The 19,812-nt window shown below is 41.8% G+C and overlaps 1 protein-coding gene across 4 annotated transcripts in view; it reads left to right on the top strand.

Moving 5' to 3' along the window:
• Nucleotides 1-15,067, top strand: part of RIMS1 (regulating synaptic membrane exocytosis 1) — a 497,623-nt gene extending 482,556 nt beyond the window's left edge. For all 4 annotated transcript variants that reach the window (XM_039530107.1, XM_039530104.1, XM_039530105.1 and 1 more), the window contains 4 exons: nt 5,303-5,415; nt 10,451-10,552; nt 12,326-12,465; nt 12,836-15,067. In XM_039530107.1, coding sequence (XP_039386041.1) covers nt 5,303-5,415; nt 10,451-10,552; nt 12,326-12,465; nt 12,836-13,054 — 574 coding nt within the window. In that variant the 3' untranslated portion in view covers nt 13,055-15,067. The remainder of the gene's footprint in view (nt 1-5,302; nt 5,416-10,450; nt 10,553-12,325; nt 12,466-12,835) is intronic.
• The last annotated feature ends 4,745 nt before the right edge of the window (nt 15,068-19,812 follow it).

The following is a 19,812-nucleotide window of genomic DNA, read 5'->3' as shown; positions in this document are numbered from 1 at the left end:
TTAATGAAAGTTGAGATCCTGGAGAATAAGAAGATAGCTTTTAAAAGATGCCACACTGCTGGATACCAGCCCAGTTTGTGTCCTGAATATTTAGATTGACAGCTGATTTAGATCATATGAACAGCCATATTGGGTCAGACCAACAGTCCATCTAGCCCACTATCCTGCCTTCTTACAGTGGCCAGTGCCAGTTGGTTTAGAGAGATTGAACAGAACAGGGCAATTTATCAAGTGATCCATCCACTGTTGTCCTGTCCCAGCTTCTGTCAGTTAGAGGTTTTTTTAAGTTATGGTAGTGGAAAGTAGTGTCACAGGAATATACCCCAAAATAGGTCATTCACTGCAATAACCGATTTTGGTTTATTTGCTACACTTTATATTATCATTATATGTGGGGCTCGGCACTGGATCAGATCAGGATCTGGTCAGAATAACAAGAATCTGGCCAACCAGTGGCATTAGGATTAAAACTAGCTCTCAACAGCACTCTGATTATGGGCCAGTTTGCTAGCATGGTAAGCAACTGCAACATATATAGTTGCTTTCCATATATAGTCTAATTGTTTTGAAAGTGGTAGACATAGATCAGCGTGAGGCAGATGCCTGGCATGGAAAATTTCAGGCCAACCAGTTGAAGTGCCGCAAAGTTATAAGCAGGGCTACAATTTTACCACACCAATTTTTAATACATTTTATGGCAGAGGTACAGGAAAAGAACAATATGTCATAAAAAGGGGGGCAAGGGGTTCGTAGGGAGAGAGTTTTGGAGAATGAGCTCACCCCACATTCACCCTGCAGCAGCAGCTCCTGTCCCACAGTGCTGGGCTCCAGGTGACCTAGCCCATGTGGTTGCAATGCCAGTCGGAGGATGGAGACAGAGGGAGGAAGAGGGCCAAATTTGGTTGTCATTGAAACCTAGTGCACAAGGTCACAATGCCACACAGGTTTACTGCATCCACTCCTTTGTCTCCATCTATGTAGGTGCAGATGCACTAAACATGAGTGGTGGTGTGATCCTGAGGGCTCAGTCACAATGCTACTTGGTTTGGGTGCATTTCACAGACTTTATTCAAATTCATGGTTTCCGTGACCACTATGATGTCCAGGACAAAATTGTAGCCTCAGTTACAAGAAACTGAAAACAGGGTCATATAAATAGATATGTTGGGCAACCATAAATTCCGTCCAGGGCCTAGCCCCACAGATAGTGATAATATAAAGTCTAGCAAATAAAACCAAAAACTGTGTTTATGTTAAATGACCTAGCTTTGGCACATTTCTGTGGCACTACTTCCCACAAACATAACTTAAAAAGAAAACTTCCCAAAATATTTGTACATCGGACAGGCAGGTGCAAGACCAATTGACTGCAAGTAACAAAGATTAGCAATTCCAGACCGTGGTTGGAAACATATTTCCCTAGGAATTATTTGTGATTTTTCATTAAAACTGATGCAGTATGATAAAACTAATTACATTTTTAATTACTGGAATTTAAAATTAATCATAGCGTGATAGGATCAGCCTCCGGATTTTTTTTTAATCACAATAGTTTGTCTCAGAAAACTCTTCTACTGTCACAAGGCATTGGTAATGGACTAATACATATTTATTTTTATTAGCTGTCTACTTCCTTGAATTTCTCTTTGGCGTAAAGATGCCATGATGCTTCCCAGGGGTACCCTGCGTTGTGAGAAACCTCATTACCACCTGCCCTTAGTGTGAGGAAGTCTTGTCTGTGGCTGCTGGGGGTCAGCTCCCCAACTCCACCAGCCACATGCAACACAACCATTCTCCTCTAGCCTAGATAGCCCCCCCCCTGTTTTTCTACAGGTTAGCAATAGGCACACTCCAAGCCTCGAGCCCTCCAGGCATCTCCCTGGAGAGTCCAGCTCCTGTTCCACTGGACACTTGCAGTATTCACGGATTCTCTGCTTCCAAAGAAACAGTTCGCCCCAGTTTACCAGGACTGGCTCTGCATAGCGCTTAGATATGTTTATAGTGAAATCAAGTATAAGTTTATTTAATAAAGCATAGTCAAGTAACAGTAAGTAGAAGTATTGGGGTGGGGGAGGAAATAGTTACATATAAAACAAAATCATGACATGCAACCTAGAGCCTAACCCTAGAAAAGTCTAGCATTTGGCTCACCCAAAATCATAGAAATGAGTTTCAGCTAGATGTGGCTATGACCCTCCTTTCATGAGACAAGTACACTGTCAGCTTGACTCCCTGGTGAAGAATTCATTGTGTTCCTTTGCCCCCAAGATATATAAGTCCTATCCTTTGTCTTCATTCATAGACAGGACACCCCTGCTGTTTTGTTTCTTCCTGTACATTTTCTTTCTTGTAGATTTCACAGTCGCTCACTGATACCTGGCTCATTATGCAAATAGGTCTCAATTGTGAGGCAGACAATACACATATGATCAGACAAAGAGATAAGCGTCTGTTACCTCCTGCTTGAAAGGAATCAGTCTGAAGCATGTGACCTCCTGGTGACCTGAATTAACTCCAGGACCTTAAGAACATTATTATCAGTATATAAATACATAACTCCTTAAATATTATCCACACATACATTTTGCAATGATTATGACGACTCAGTAGAATAGGTCAGTAGAGACCTTACATGCCACCTATTGGTGAACTATTATGCATATATCAGATCCAGGTGATCCCTGTAAGCCATATGCACCCCCTGTGTCCTCTGCCAGTTGGCACCAAGAGGTCCCTGCATCACAAATGTGTATTTTAAAAGTCTCTTTTTAAAGAATGATTAATGAGCAAATAGCTGGCTTAGAGCAATGGAAACAACCACAGAAACTTTCGCCCCTGAGACATTTGCCAGGCAAACTTGAGAGTCGCAAACAGAAGCAGCTAGCAGGAGAGTTTTGGAGGGTGTAGCTAGAGACTTTGCTGTAACAGGACTTGGTGAGTGCTGCATTTGGTTCATCTGTACACTGTTTGTGTGACTATTCATTTGTTCTGTGTATGAGCTGTGTAGATGGGCCTTTGACCCCGATAAGCAGCTAAGACAGGTCTGTTTGGTAAGGGCCAGGTGGGTCTGATCTTTGGAGCTTTGATCAGACTCACTCTTTGAAGCCTATAGGTGGTTAATCACTCACTTGTGGAGCTGAACTGAGCTAAGCTAAGCAGGGAAAAATGATGTAAAAATTATTTGCTAGGCAAACTCAAGAGCTGAGAACCAAGGAAGCCAACAGGACAGTTTCTGAAGGTATTTGGAAAGGGTGTGTAAGAGGCTTGCAGGTTCAGCTCTATGTGCAATTCCGTGATGGCCAGTGATGGAACAGTGGAGGTGACCTGCAACAGCTGTGCCATGTTTTCTTTCCTGCCTGAGCCAAAAGGGATTTCCTGTGCAAGAAGTGCAAGTTGGGGGCTGTACTGGAGGAAAAGATTCTTGGATTGGAAGGGCAAGTAGAAACATTACAGCGAATCAGAGATGCTGTACAGCCAGGTTCAGGAATGTCAGCCTCCCAGGTTCAAGGAAGAATGGAGCTGGAGAGAGAGAGGACATCAGAGAAGAGGCCTGGCAGTTCAGAATCACCATAGGCAAGAGGTCTATGTAAATATAAAGTGTATTACACTTTTCAGTGCAGTATTTGTTTCAGAGCATACCATAATGAGATCAGTAGAAGACCTTACATAGTGGGTACAGTGAGAGGGGGATGCTGGGATTTGAGAAGAGCACCATTCTCCCCAGTCTGAGCCTGACCTTAGTGGAATACGGAGGGGGAAAAGTCCAGCATCTTTCACAAGTACTACAGTCATTTAAAACAAAACTAAAATCCACAACATACCAGGATGACAAAGATAGCTGTTTTCTCATTAATAGGTCAGCTATCAGAATGTCAGCTATCTCTCACATCCTGCATGGCCCAGAGGAGTCGGGTGATGTGGGCTCATTCAAATTCTATGTCAGCTATCTCTCACATCCTGCATGGCCCAGAGGAGTCGGGTGATTTGGGCCCTAATCTCTTATTAGATCTCAGTGTCTGTTTTCTCTATTTGAAAACTTTCAGAGAAGGTGAACTATGGTACTAGTGGCTTAAAGCAGGAGTGATACAAGAGATGCAGCAAAGGATGGGGAAATTATATCTGGGAATTTTAGTTACAAGAATGTTATTACAAACCTTAACATTCTTTAGTTTGCTTTCTTTGTTTGTTAATTGTAATACTTTAATTTTTAAATAACTGGAATCAGCTCGAAAGTTGTTAACATCAACAGGTGACATGGTATTAGATGCAGAACATTTCATGATCATTTAAAGCTTCATTCCATTTTAAAATGTCTCCATTGAACTAATCCCCTTCAAATGCAGCACTTAACACATATGTGAACTACAGCTGAATGAAATTTTTCATCCAAAACTTCTTTCAGCAGAAATGCCGATTCCACAACACTGAAACCTTTGACAAATTCATGTTTATTTTGCTGAATTGTTTGTTTAAAAAAAATCCAAAAAATTGAAACATTTAGTTTCATCATTTTCGAAACATTTTGTTTCAATTTCAGTTTGAAACAACTTTTCATTTAAAAGTTTCCTTTTCATTTTAATTTTAATAGTTTCCAAAAGGTCAAAATCTAAACAAAGCATCTTAATTTTATCGAAATGAAACATTTGTTTGACCCGAAATGAACATTTTTTTAAACTTTTTAATTCACTGAAATTTTTCATTTTGGGCTGACCTGAAACAATTTTTTTACTTTTTAAAATTGCCAACAAATCAAAAATCCATTATTCACCCAGTTCAAATGTGAACCACATTCAGTGCCCTGGGGATTATGACCTTCACAACACTTCAGTTCTAGTTGGATAGGGGAGGAGTAGCGAAATAGCCTCTTTTCCATGGAAGTAGGGTTAAAAGGGTATTGGTCTTGCCACAGCTACATCCCCGAGAAGAGGAGATGGTGTTGCTACAACTATTCCCCACTGTAAATGGCCTTCCAGAAGCCCACAAACATTGCTGTCTATAACCCTTTTAACTGTACCAGGTGGAGCGAGGTCCTGCCGACACAATCAGGATCAGCTGGAATGGTTTGTCAGACTCTTTATTGCTATAGCAAAACTCAAAGATGGCTAGGTGTTTGGGTGAACAAAACTACTTCCCAATGAGATGGTTGCAGTATACCTATTTGGGGGTTCTGGTTTTGCAATATAATTTGCAGTTACATTCTGAGGCTGTGTATTGTGTCTGAGAAGCACTTCCATGTTAATTATTATGGGCCACTATGAATTAATGTTGTATTTACATGTACTCATGTTTTATATTTCTGTAGCCTAATATTCCCTGGTGTGCGGCTGGGTGCTGACAGTCAATTTAGTGATTTCCTTGATGGCCTTGGACCTGCACAGTTAGTAGGTCGACAGACACTAGCAACCCCTGCTATGGGTAAGAATAATTTATTCTCATGTATAAGACAAATGCTATCCCATTGACCAAAGTGAAGTTAAGGTGGCCAGAATGCAGCTCTTGGGCTACAGTCAGCCAAAGAGTTCTACCAAATGGCCTTCCTCATCTTTAACCGAAAGGTGCTGTTTCAGAGGCAGTGCTAGCGCATTGGCGGGCCCAAGCAGGAATATTTTGGAGGCCCTCCCCAGACCTGCTGATGGAGTCAGGCGGGGCAAACAGGGCAGTTGCCCAGGGCCCTGGGTGGTGGCCGGGAGCCCCAGACCCTTTTACATGCATGCCGCAGGGCTCCTAGGCTTGTGCAGGGTGGTACTGGCGGCAGACAAGGCAGCCGGGCGGGCATGTGAAAGCCCTGGCTGTGCCAGAAAAGCATGCACAGCAGTGCAGCCAGCAGCAGCTAACTGGGCAACAGCAAGCGCAGGCGTATCACCACCCAAATCTTAGATGGACCTTTCTAGGGAGCCCATTGACTGTTCTGACCTGGGCAGAGCCATCCCTAGGGCACGGTGAATCGGGGTGACCGCTCCAGGCCCCACGCTTTGGGGGATCCTGCAGACCGGCACAATTGGCCAGTGCAGTCGGTCCTGGAAGTGACGGATTTGTCACTTCTGCTCCAGGCCCCACAGACCCCAAGGGATGGCCCTTGCTCTGAGGCTCAGACAGGGCCGCCCAGAGGGGGTGGGGGGGCAAGTGGGACAATTTGCCCCAGGCCCTGGGTCCTGCAGGGGCACCCACGAGAGTTTTTCGGGGCCCCTGCAGTGGGGTCCTTCACTCACTCCGGGGGCCCTGGAAAACTCTCGCGGGGCCCGGGCCCCTGGAGCTTCTTCTGCTCCAGGTCTTCGGCAGTAATTCGGCGGCCGGGAGTCCTTGCGCTCCGGGACCCGCCGCTGAAGTGCCGGGTCTTCAGGGGCACTTCGGCAGCGGGTCCCGGAGCGGAAGGATCCCCTGCCGCCGAATTACTGCCAAAGTGGGGGGCCCCTGCCGCCGAAGACTCCAGGCCCCCTGAATCCTCTGGGTGGCCCTGGGCCCAGAATTGCTGTCAGTGGGCCTGGCTCTCCCACACAACACATAATAAACAGCAAATAGGGTCCCCCTTAAGCTTCTTGGGGCCCTGAGCAATTGTTTAGTTTGCTTATGCCGAGCCCTGACTCTGCTGTCCATAAACAGAACTGATGCTCTGTTTCATCCAAAATCAGATGAAGGTAGAGCATTTCATCCTGGGACCTGTGATTTCCACAGAGCTCACTTCTGTATCAAAGATGGTGGCCGCAATCTGTTACTTTCTATGCAGAATAATTATGGTCCTTGGCTCATTGCAAATTGCTAGTTCTCAGCTAGTTAGCATTTGTACATGACATTTGTAACTGATTATGTGGCCAATAACGGAATCCGACCCAGATTTAGCTGATTGAAAGATAATCCAAAAATCTGAAACTCTACTCCATATTTGCAACAAGGCTGACAACCAATTTACAAATGATGCCATTAGATTGTTGCTGTTGGAACAGATTAATATTTAAAGTCTAATTTCCAGCAGCCTTTCAAGGGCCACCTATGGTTTGCTCTGTAATCCGAAGCATCTGAGAATCCCCTGGAGTACCAAGCGCTACAGGCTTGCCCCTGACACACCCCGCTTAGGGTGACCAGATAGCAAATGTGAAAAATCGGGACAAGGGATGGGGGGTAATAGGCACCTATATAAGTAAAAGTCCTGAATATCAGGACTATCCCTATAAAATCGGGACATCTGGTCCCCCTACACCACTCCACACTCCCTGCATGGACAGTTATGGGGAGCCTGCGCAGGGCTGTTTATGATGGCTTTATGCTCTGCCTGCAGTGGAGAAATTCTTCCCCGGGCCCTTGCAGGCTGTTTACAGTACATGTGCACCACCACAGCAGTGTGTAATGGCAGGAGCAGGAGCAAAATCCCTTTAGTCTGCATTTGAGTGATTTGGTGACATACTTTGTGGCTGTGCATTGAGGATGAAAAATAAATAACCCTTGACATCTCCACTAGCCTCATCACGCTGTGCAAGTTAAAAATCACAGATGGCAAGTGCATTGTCTGAGCAGTCTTAAGCACTGCAGGAACTCAGGTTCAGGAGGCTACTCAACCACTACTGAGGAGAAGTAGGGAACCAAGAGGAAAAATGGGAGGGGGTGCTCTCTTCTTTGCAGCTCATGAGCTCTACAAAAGAAGAAGTCTTGAGCTGCTGTATAAATCCAAACTTACTTATATTTTGTAATAGGAGTTATTGGGCTATAAGCTTATTGAGCATGGAGCCTGTACAATGTTATAACCCCTGTTAAAATATATCAGATTTCCTTCTTACAGGAAATAAGAATTGTCTGGCTTCTTCTGTTGTCCATTTTAAAATCAGGGTGATTCCAGTAGTGAATCCAGGTGCTAGCTTACATTCACCTCACTTTTTGCTTAACAGTTGTTTTCCTCCCTAAACCTCTTCCAACAGGGCTCCTGAGTGATAACAGTTTATTTCCATCTATTGGAGCCTTTATTTCTACGGGCTCAGAGAAGGTTTTAGGCTACAAAATTCACTCAATCGTTCTACCTAACACTTTTTCTCTTCAAGGGCTTATAGTTGTCTCTGCTGGTTTGAAAATGTCTGTGTTGTGGCCCCCCCTGCTGACTGCCAGTAGCATAGTCTGGATTTGAATATACAGGCTTACAGCATTTGAAAGGTAGCCCAAGAGCACAGTTTATGGAATTTTCCTCTAAACTATTTTTAGCCCAGTACAGAGCTGTGTTTGTTGAAGAAAAGTTTTGATAGCTAACAAACCAGCCCTGCTTGGCTTGTCATATCTCGAATACTAGAGTAGTCCAGGGCACTGTGCTATAATACTCTTAGTGGAACAAGTGTGCTAAGGTCTCCTTTTCAGTTACATTTGAACAATAATACTTTTATCATTAAGAATACTGCAAATTCTGTAGCTCAGGTTTATTCACTATTCTTTGCTTAGAAACATGGACTTACATGTCAGACATCAGAAGGTCAAGGTCTGGGGAATTCCATTTGCTTGCACAGTTACCACAATTGCACATGCCCAATGAGGTATTTGAGCGCACAGACAGCCAGTTATGTGACTATCTACCCATTTGCATGATCAGTCTTGGTGACTTTTTTTATGCAGCCCTGAACTTCTCATGGTTTGAAAATCAGACCCATAATTACTAAGGCCCAAATCCACAAAGAGACTTAGGTATTGCAACACTCAGTGTCACAGAGACTAACTTGTAGGTGCCTAGCTACCCAATAGAATTCATAAACCTTGGATTAGGTGCCACATCTCCCTCTGCTCTGAATGGTGACAAATAGTTGACTCAGAATGGGATCACCAAAACTCATCACACTAGGCAGGGAGTCACCTAAGCTAGCCAATAGCAGATGCAGAGGAGAGGGGTGTGTTCTAAGCCCCACCCCTCTCAGGGAGTTAGGCACCTAACTCCATTTGGGATCCGCAGCTGGGAACACTCTCCTGGAGTCAGGCGCCTAAGCCACTTCTTGCAAGAACAGCAGTGGTGCATGCCTAATTGCAGTGAGAGCTGCCTTCTCGTGGTGGTGAGGGCACTCACCTGGGATGTGGCAGATCCTGGATCAATTAACCCTTTGCCTGAGGAGAAGGGATTTGAACATAGGTTTCCCACTCTCAGGGGAGCGCCCTAACCATTGCTCTAGAGTGTCATTCTCACACTGGCTCTGGCTCAATGCATATTTAAATATTTATATACTGTGTAATGGCCTCAACCAGAGAGATTGAGAGAAACCAGCATCAGTGTGTCTCACTCTCCAGTGGATAGCGCACGCACCTCCTCCTCCCTCTGTACTATTTTATGTGTAGTTCGGCATGCTCTGAGAATGCCTAGCATATCAAGCCCCACAGTACGTCGTTTGAGTCCCATCTGAGGATCCCACTTGAGTTTAGGTACCAGGCACCTGATTACCTAGACTGATGTGCACATGTCTGATGGCAGAAATTTAGACACCAAGGGAACTTGTGAAAATGCAGGCACTGAAGGATTTTAGGCAACCTGAGGGCTAGGCAGCAGCTTAGCAGAGGGTTAGAGGATTTCAGTGGCACCTAAATTTTTGGACTTAGGCACCTAAAGTGGAAGTTAGGCACCTAAGTTATTTTGTGGATCTGCACTTAAGTATCTTTTTTCATTTCCAGTCTTTCTTTCCAAGTCAGAGCAGCACTTGGACCCCAACTCAGCAATTTTTTTTCTCTGCAGCTGTAGCCAGAGTTGTCATTTGCCAGAACATTCCGAACCGAGGAAGCAGCTTGGAAATCTTGTTATCTTCATATTCTGACAGTTTGTTCAAGGTGCTGTTCAGGAAGGGAACTGTCACCCTCTTGCACTCATTAAAAAACTTTTGAAAAAAAAATTGTGAGCCTCAAAGAACTTAGTCATTGACTAGACAGACTGCAGTCTATTTGTCTGGCTTTCTTCTTTCTGAAGGACAGACCTGCAATGTTTGCAGCCACACACTTGCCTTGTAAAAACAACGAGGAGTCCTTGTGGCACCTTAGAGACTAACACATTTATTTGAGCGTAAGCTTTCGCGGGCCAAAACCCACTTCATCCGATGCATGTAGTGAAAAATGCAGTAAGCAGAATATATATCAGAGCACATGAAAAGATGGGAGTTGCCTTACCAAATTGGGGATCAGTGCTAACAAGGCCTAGTTCAATTAAGGTGGAAGTGGCCTATTCTCAACAAGTTGACAAGAAGGGGTGAACACTTACCTTGTGCTTCTTCCATCTCTTGTGTATCCACTTGGTGTCTCTCCTCTTATACTTGGATCAAAGGCTCTTTGAGGAAGGGACCATCAATGGGATACAAATCCCTGACTGGAGACTCAAGATTCTACCATAGTACAATAATAATAATGATAATCAAAGGAATTGCCTGAGTGATGACAATTGACTCTGGTGAGGTCTGCACTGAGCTGACCCAGATAATGGAATAAGCTTTTTCTTCTCCTTTCCTTTCAGGTGATATTCAGATTGGAATGGTGGATAAAAAAGGCCAGTTAGAAGTAGAAGTCATTAGAGCCCGAGGCCTCACGCAAAAACCTGGCTCCAAATCTACCCCAGGTGAGGAAAACTGCAAATGATGGAGGACAGGAGAATACAAAATATGCAATAAAGTGTAGACCAGTGATCTCCAAAGAGACCTTCTCAGCAATTTGTAGCAGTCACTACATTTACATGTATTCATTTTCTTTTTTGATGGAGATGTGTATTTAGAAAAACCTACTCTGACCATGTTCAATTCCTCCCTCTGCACACCATTTAACTTCAGGGAGTGCTGCCCTCACATGAGCAAAATCAACATTTCTGAGGCTGAAAAATCCTTGCTAGAAGGAATGTCTCCAAGGAGTGTTCAGCGTGTCTAGGGAAAATGTTACAATTAGGCTTGGCGGGATTAGACTTTTATTGGTAAATATTGATAAATGTCGATTTCACGGTACACACACAAACCAACAAAAAATCCATCAGTAATAATCACAATTTACATGTAGGCAAAGTAAGAAAAATGCTGCTTGTAACTTATTAGACTTTGCTTTCAGGATATTTATTTTGTATATTATTACATGTGATATTGACAATTTGTATTGTAATGGTTTAAAGCTTTAACTTATTGAATCTCAATGTCTACTGTAATTAGGTAATTATCATCTGATTCCTGCCCCCATAATTTCCTGCAACTGTGAAACTCTACATTAATAACAATTGGGAAAAAATGCTTAAAACCCATCATTTTTTCACAACTGTGAACATTTAAATTGATATAAATTGGGAAAAGGGCTTAAAAATAAACTATTATCCATCAAAATTATTAAAATAATCAAAATCTAGTTACATTTCACCATGGACCTGGTGATGCATATGGAGTCCCTTACATTATTATTTATGTATTTGTTTATATCCATCTACAAAAGAGAGAGAGCAGGTGAAAGGAATAGCAAGCAGGGAAGCTGGCAAGGTGGTGGAAACTCAGTAATGTGATCTTCAGTGACATGGCAGTGTTTTGAATAAGTCAGCAAGCAGTATCAGTGCCTCTGAGCTCAAACATTTGAGCTTACTGGGAATAAATTAAATTATAGTTATAATAAAAATCTAGTTATTTTAAGAAGTCTTTGCTAGAAAAGGAGAAACAATGTTTATCATAATAACTAGAATATAGGTTTCAGATTAACATTTGCTGAGAAGTTACTTTAAAATTATTTGAGAGACAAAGTAAATGAGGAACAACTGCCTTTTTATATGTATGTTTTCAGAAATGACTGTTCCAATTTTAAACACACAGTTCATTGAAATGTCATAGGGAATGACATATTTTGAAATGGCTTTAACTCCTAACACATGGAACCATCAAGCTGTCTATCAGTGACAACATAGTCTTGTTAATAATATCCAGCTCATGGGACACATAAGTTAAAAAATCATACTTTAACAGATAAATGTAAGACATGTGTTACTATTAATAACTTATACAATGTTGCTGTAACCGTGTTGGTCCCAGGATATTAAAGAGACAAGGTGTGTGAGGTAATATCTTTTGTGGGACCAAGCTTGTCTCTCTTACCAACATAAATTAGTCCAATAAAAATATTACCTCACTTACCTTGTCTCTCTGATATTTTTGATTAAAACCAAAAGCTAGTAAATATTTAATTGACTTTTCATCATCTAAAATGTTTGCTTATTGATGAACATTCAACTCAGTTTGGCCAATGAAAGTAATTATTTTCACTTTTCTTTCTATTCAGTTTCCATTCATTGTTCTTGTTCTCCACCCCAGTGGTACAGTACTGTAAAATGCTTAAGTCCAAACATAAAATTGATGGCGTTCAATTTTTGCAGCTCCCTATGTCAAAGTATACCTGTTGGAAAATGGAGCCTGTGTAGCCAAGAAAAAGACAAGAATTGCACGGAAAACACTTGATCCTCTGTACCAACAGACACTGGTTTTTGATGAAAGTCCACACGGTAAAGTCCTTCAGGTCGGTAATTACTTAATCTTGGTATAGACCCTGATTTGGTAAAGCACTTGAGTATTTGCTTAACTGTAAGATTGTGAGTCGTCCCAGTCACAGCCCACATAAGCACTTAATTTCAGAAATATCAGTTAATATATCTGAGTGGTTTGTAATATCATCAGACTCCCAAAATGTACCTATGCGGCTTTATTAGAAATTTTTCTCTATTGCTGTCTATGGCCCTAACCCTACCTGAGATTTCCCATCAGGCCCCTTCTCTTCTCCTTTGAAAAAATACTCACCCTACTCATGCAGGTAGGGGGTTACCACATGAATGAACATATAAGTGTATATTCTTTGGACAGTGTTAAATCTGTATTTTATGTCCTTACAGGTGATAGTTTGGGGAGACTATGGCCGAATGGATCACAAATGCTTCATGGGTGTTGCACAGATCCTTCTGGAGGAACTTGATCTGTCCAGTGTAGTAATAGGATGGTATAAATTATTTCCACCCTCTTCACTAGTGGATCCAACCTTGACTCCCCTGACCCGCAGGGCTTCCCAGTCATCTCTGGAAAGTTCAACTGGGCCTCCGTGCATTAGATCATAGTGAACTTATAGCAAATGCTGTCTAATAAAAATGTTACCACCCAGGATAACAATCAGAACCAGATTCTTATATGATGAAAAGCATTGTTGGAGAGAGACAATCACTTCTGTTTTTGCCTGTAGTAGTTATCCAAAAATATGTCTGAATTATTTGTTAAAAGATGGCTTAAATTAACAGAACAAAATAGTATATCAAATACAGTAAGTCAATCTACTAGCGACAGTCACTGATGCTTATTACAATTTTTAAAAAGAGCGGGACCTTTAGATTAGAATAAAATGGAAAAAAAATACAAAACTGGAAGCTCTCACTCTGTTAAGTGTTGTATTTTTTCACATTTTGACAGAGCCCACAAGCAGTGTTAACTTCCTGGTGTTTCAGCAGTTTTTCTGTACTTGTTACTTCCACTAGTTTTTTTGCTGTGTGATTCTGCCAGTTTTGTAAAAGTCCTCACAATGCTAACAGAGACCCTTCCTTTCATTTTCTAAACCAAACAAAAAAGGGCTGAAGTATATCTCTGTAAGTATCCCTTCAAGTGTTCAGCAGCCAGAATTACCATACATGATGCCACTAAGGTTCTCATTGTTTCTTAGTTCTGGTTCTTCCAAGTCTTTCAGGTGAAAACCCAGAACAAATGACCAGTCAAGATTATTTCATTAACAACAACAACAAAATCACAGTGCTAGTTTTTCTTTGTAAAAAGCAAATATGTTTGCATTATATATAATGTTTTTTATGTTTTATGATGTTTTGCATGGAAGAGTTTTGAAGAAATCTATCTGCAGCTAATGCTGGGGACTGATAAAAGCAGCTTTAGTCTTAATTTTGACACTGAAAATATTACTGGTAATGCAGTTTTCTTCTTAGACTCAGAGAGGAGATATTTACGTTCATGTGTATAAATGTATATTTGACTTCCCAAAATGTTGACCAGGAATGGGGTTGAGCATATGACACTTTCAGCTGTACCCAGGCTTCTCTGATATGTGTCACTTTAGACACACATGTCTGCCCTGGATAGAGCATGGTATGAGTTGTTCAATATTTCACTGGAAATTCCAGTTGAAATATTCTGCACTTACTAATGTTTTTATCAAATTTTAGTTTACATTTCTTTGAGATTGATGCAAGCACAAAGCTTGATTTTTTAACGCAAGAGATCTTACTTTTTTGGTAAAAAAAAAAATCAAATTTCAATCTGCATTTTATTCATTTGAGTTCTTCTTGGCCTTGAAATCCCATGTGATTTACTGTAAATGTGCTAAAAACTGCAGACTCTGCTGGTTCAATGATATGTTTTCCCTCCTTTTACAGGCCATTCAATTTTGTGATCACACAAATAGGGCAGCATGACTTGGAACTGTTCAAAGCTGCATGCACGTTTTGTAAAAAGAAGCAAAAAGATTACTTAATAATGTATGTTAGTTCCACATAGGCCAGCTTGTATGTTGCATGTACTTGTACAGTTTGCTCGTAATTACTATACTGAAGTAACCAAGAAATCTAAGCCATCCATTTTTCTTATAGACATTTTGCAGGTTTTAGCCAGGCAAGGTCTGTTAGTCTGGTGCTAAATGTCTATAGATGGACTTTATTTTTTACCCTATGGAAAACGTGATGTAGTATGGACCAAATTCCTTCTAATAAATATTTTGGTGTAGATTCCTACTGTGGGGCTGTAACACATGTAGAAACTCTGTGCACACTAGGTTTTAATTCATAGACATACTGCCTGCACCAAGTGAACTATTTATTATTATTTATCATGCCGGAACTATTCTGCCCATGGTTCCATAGGGCACAGATTGATTACTGCTCGACCTGCTGAGCAGGAAGAACTGAAGCATTGGTGCACTACTACTAGATTCTGTTCTGTCTTAGTGGCCAAAAATCAACTAATTCTAATTCGGTAGTATCTTTCTATTTTGACCACTTGTCTTAACACTCCCCTGTGCTTTTAAATGAACTCCTAACTCATGTTATGTAAACATGTTTAATAAAATTTCCTTTTCATGTCCAGAGTAGTTGTTGTGTTCAGTATGTTCTAAGGTTCGGATGCAACTCCTCTCACTACCAAATTTAATGAGATGTGTAACAGAAGTGAGCAAATAAGTGGTCCACTTAACTGACGTAGAAGCATGTGTTCAGCTGTAGTCTCAAGTCTAGACCTGGGGTAAGTGGGTGCAAGTCATATGATTTCAATGATGTTGCATTCCCTTCCATGAAGGAGGGGGCCAAATTGTGCTCTCATTTATATGTAATGCAATTGTATTGAAGACATTGGACCAAACTGAGACTTGGTGTAAGCAGATGCAACTCATTTGATTTCAGTGAGGTTACATCTGCTTATACTAGGTTGGATTTTGGTCCAGTGGAGTTGCACAGATGTTGGTCTCAGGCTGTATTTGGTGTAAAAAAATGCTATTTAGTTACAAAGGGCAAATTCTGCTCTCCTGCAGTCATTTAAATCCAGAATAATGCCATTGTTATTGACACCAATGGTTATGGATAACTATTTATGCCAGTGTAGCTGAGAGCAGAATTTGGCACTAAATCTTGTTATTAGAGAAGCAAAGATGGTGTATTGTGTTTGATTTTAGTCCTCTTTAGCCTCTAGATATCATTTAACATAATTTAGAAATAGCCTAAAGACTATCACATCACTTTGAACACATACATTTATTGTCTTGTTTAAATGAATACATAACTAAGCTTCAGCAAAATGAATTATTAAAATGATAACTCTCTATTCACAAAAAAGAACTTTATGTTTCTACTTCTCTGGGGGGAGAATCATCTGTGAAATACAGAGGACATTCTGATATCGTAAAATCTTCTCAAGTTAGGTGAATTAATGTTTCGTGACTTCCATGGCTTTGAATATTGCATCCAAAAACCAGGATCTTTTTCTTACCCATCCTCAGGAATAAATTAAACAAAATTGTTTAGTATTCTTGATCCACTCTATAATAATAGAAAAGGTACCAGCAACATTTTAAACATTTAAACCTTATTTTCAAGTACAGTGTATCTAATGAATAAGCAACACATGTACGAAGCATTAGGGAGAGAAGTGACTTTTTAATCCCACTAGATGGTAGAATGTGTGAAGACAGGTGTTGCTCCCCCTCTTCTGCTGCTGTTGACTTTTGAATTGCTTATTGTTGAGTGGTGGGATTTTAGCATCACAGATAAGTCACTCCTCGCTTCTCTCTTCACCCTCCTACTTTCCCCTGAGAAGAGGACACAGTATCACTTTACAGATAATGTACATTATAAAAGTAAACATACTAAACATCATAATCGCTAAGTTTAAGCATACAACCTGACATTCATTTTCCTCATGACAAGAGTTTATTCAACTTTATATTGAAATCCCTTTATAATTTACTGCCTTATTACAGAATAAAAGCTGTTAGCCTACGTGGCATAGTGCTGGGACCTAAAGAACTGCTGAAGGCAGATAGGTAGAACAGGCTGCACATTTAACAGCCTCTTCTCCTTGTAAGGAATATGAAACTTATATTTGAATTGCCGAGCTGACTAATCAGATACAGCACCTGAATGAAAGCCTGAAAACTGAGTGCTGTATATCCAAACTAAACTAGAAGAATTTTAAATGGATAAAATCCTCAACATCTGTTCACAAATGTTATGTATATAGCAGGGTTTTATTTATATCCTGAAATGTTACATTTGATTGAGACTTCCATTCCATCACAACCATTTCTGTTTTTCATTAGCTCCTTTAAGTAGTAGTAGCTAACCCACCTCTGGCAAGAAGACTATAGGCCACCTTTGCCTCTGTTGTAACGCTATTGATTCAATGTGTTTAAGTCCCATAATGCAGCTGAGCTGTCCTCCAATTTTATACTAGTCTAATACTTAGGATATAGTGGGAAGCAGCATTGTTAAAGATGCATTTTCTCAACTCAGCCTATGGTCTATTCGGACCATCTCTGAAGGTATCCAGCAGGAAATTAAACCTCCAATAGCACTTGTCAAGAAGAAGATAACACCAACATTCTTGACAATTATCCCCTGGCAATTAAAAAAAAAAGTACTGAGCTGTACAGTCACACGGTCGGTGCATTTGCTTAAACAGTCACTACATGACTGACCATGAGTACTCTGGGGTATGCACAGTCTGAAATATGTTACCTGTTCTACATGGAAAATACACACCAGACAGAGTAAATATTTTCTAGGCTTTATTGCCTATATGCAGTACTGAAAAAAGAATGCATAACATGCAGCATTGTGCAAACTGAGTCATAAGGGGAAAAGAGTCAAAAGTACCATCCTCTGTAGACAACAACATGGTAGTTCACCCCTGCCAAATCACTGGATTACCTACAGTAAAGCGGTACTGTCTGTTCTGACTTGCCAGCCTGTTCCCTTACATTGGTGGCAAGGGGGTCTTTTGAAATGTTACAAAAAAGTGTTACAAAAAATGTTTACATGCATTTACTAGCACCCAACCATAGAAGAGCATGGAATAAATCCATATATCACACATTTCATATAGTTACAGTAGGGTCCTAGCTAAGCCCTCAGAGTTTAAAGGTCTCCTGTCAGTTAATTTAGTCCAAACATTCAGTGTTCACATAATAAAGTTTTATGGGATTTGAAACCAGAGGGCAAATAAGAGGAACCCAAATGCTGTAATTGTTTAATCATGATTTTTAAACCAATCATATGGCCGGGGGTGGAAGGGGTGCCTCATAATGTTTGAATGCTTGAGGTTGGCAATACCGTAGCTTCCACTGTGCCAGAAAGTCTCTGGCCAGTGGGAGTAGATCAGGATTTAGCGTGAGTCCCAAATGCCCCTCTACCACCAGGAGGGGAGACAATGTACACTGGGCCCCAATTTAACAAAGCATTTAAGCACATGCTTAAGACAATCTTTATGGAGCAATCCATTTACTTATATGTGCTTAGCTAAGTCTGTGGGACTTAAGCTTGTGCTTAAACTGAAATACATGCTTATGTACTTCCCTGACTTAAGGCTGCACTGTTGACTTGGGCCCCAGGCAGGAGGTCCCAGTACCTGGAGAAGCAGGCATGAATTCTACAGTGGCTCTGTGGTGTGACTGGCAGAAGGTAGACATCTGGAAAGATGCAAGATCTGCTGAAACTCAGTGTGAGTAGGAAGGCAGTCAGGGAGGTTAGTACTGGGACAATGATGGTTAGGGGGAAACAGGAGAAAAGGGATAGATCATGAGTTTATTTAGCTCCCATCCTTTGATTTAGAAACCTGAAAACTAGAATAGTGGCTATTATTTGGCCAACTCCTGCACCCCTTGCTCTGGCCAAACTCCCACTGAAAGCAATCAGCGTTTTCCTGAGAGTAAATAAAACAAAAGGCTCCCAGAATTGGCACAATATTATTAACTTAATATTAGAACTCCAATATACAGAACAAGAAAGCAACCAGTGCCTAACTTTTAGGTGCCTAGATGATCATAGGAACAACACTGCAACCCACAAAGCCAAGTAACATGCATAGGCTCCCTATACACTGACTAGGGAGAGACAGGCGCCAAAGAATGCGATCCACAAAAGCTGATGGGAGATGCCAGTGTGCTAAGACTCACCCCTTTCTTAGAGCCATTATATCTTTGAGCCCAGTGGTTAGACCACTCACGTGGGATGTGGGAGAGCCAGGTTCAAATCCCTGCTGAGAGTGAGAAAGGCTTTGAACAGGGGTTGCCTCTTTCTTGGCATGGTGCTCTTCTCATTGAGCCGTAGGCTAGTGTGACGTAGTGCACCCCCAGTCTCTCCTGGTGAAGATGTGCCACTGTGGATACATAAAGAGGGACAGGGCCAGAGAGAGAGGAATGAGTGTGTAGTACAGTGATTAGGGCACCCACTTACGGGGCAGAGGACCCTGGTCAAGTTCTCCTGCTCCCTTCACACTCTCTTTATCCATTCAGCGGGAGAGATGCATTGAACCTTATGTCAGGATACCCCCTAGCTCAATGGTCATCACAATCTCCTGAGAAGTAGGAGACCCCTGTTCAAACCTTTCCTCACTGCTGTGCTAAGGAGGGGAGGATTTAAACCTGGGCCTCCCATATTACAAGTGATACTCTAACCACTGGGCTACAAGTGATAGAGTGGGCAGCAGCACCACTACTGCCTCCTCCTTTTGCTGGATTTTGAATGGGGGCCAGATTCAGTAGGTTTTCTCAGAGAGCACGGTAGGCAGCCAAACACCCTGCATTGTGAATCACTCTGGGGATTAGGCAGGAGATTCCTAGAGAGAGGCAGCAGGGTGCATACCCAGAGGCATAACCATAGGTCCCTAGGGAATTCGGGTGCCTACAGGGTTCAGCAATAGCTTTTGGATTGTCGTGGGGGATTTAAGAACCTAAAACCAGGACTTAGGTGCCTACATCTGGGTTTAGGTACCTAAGTAGCTTTGTGAATTCCAGCCCTAGTGCTTTTCAACCAAATGTAAGGGGACTGTTGTCCCCTTACTAAACCTCAGTGGGGGTGTTTTGGTTGGCTAGCTCCCAGTACCAAAAGGAAGGAGAAAGGTCAATGGGAAATCAGCACCCTGAGACTGACAGTCCCCAGGAACAACGGGGAGAGGCCAATGCTCCAGGTCAGCCTGATTGACAGGACGGGCAGGATAATCAGGGAGTCAGGAGGCTGGGGGGGTCCTGTCCTCCATGTGAGCTGGAATTGCCTGGGTCAGACAGAGTGGGGCTGAGCTAAGGAGAAAGCAGGGGCCCAAGCTGAGCTGGGGAGCA

This window comes from Mauremys reevesii, linkage group 3 (assembly GCF_016161935.1).
Source record: "Mauremys reevesii isolate NIE-2019 linkage group 3, ASM1616193v1, whole genome shotgun sequence".
Taxonomy (NCBI): Eukaryota; Metazoa; Chordata; order Testudines; family Geoemydidae; genus Mauremys; species Mauremys reevesii.
Note: the sequence above shows the minus strand (reverse complement) of the source record. Positions and strands in the feature narration are given on the sequence as shown.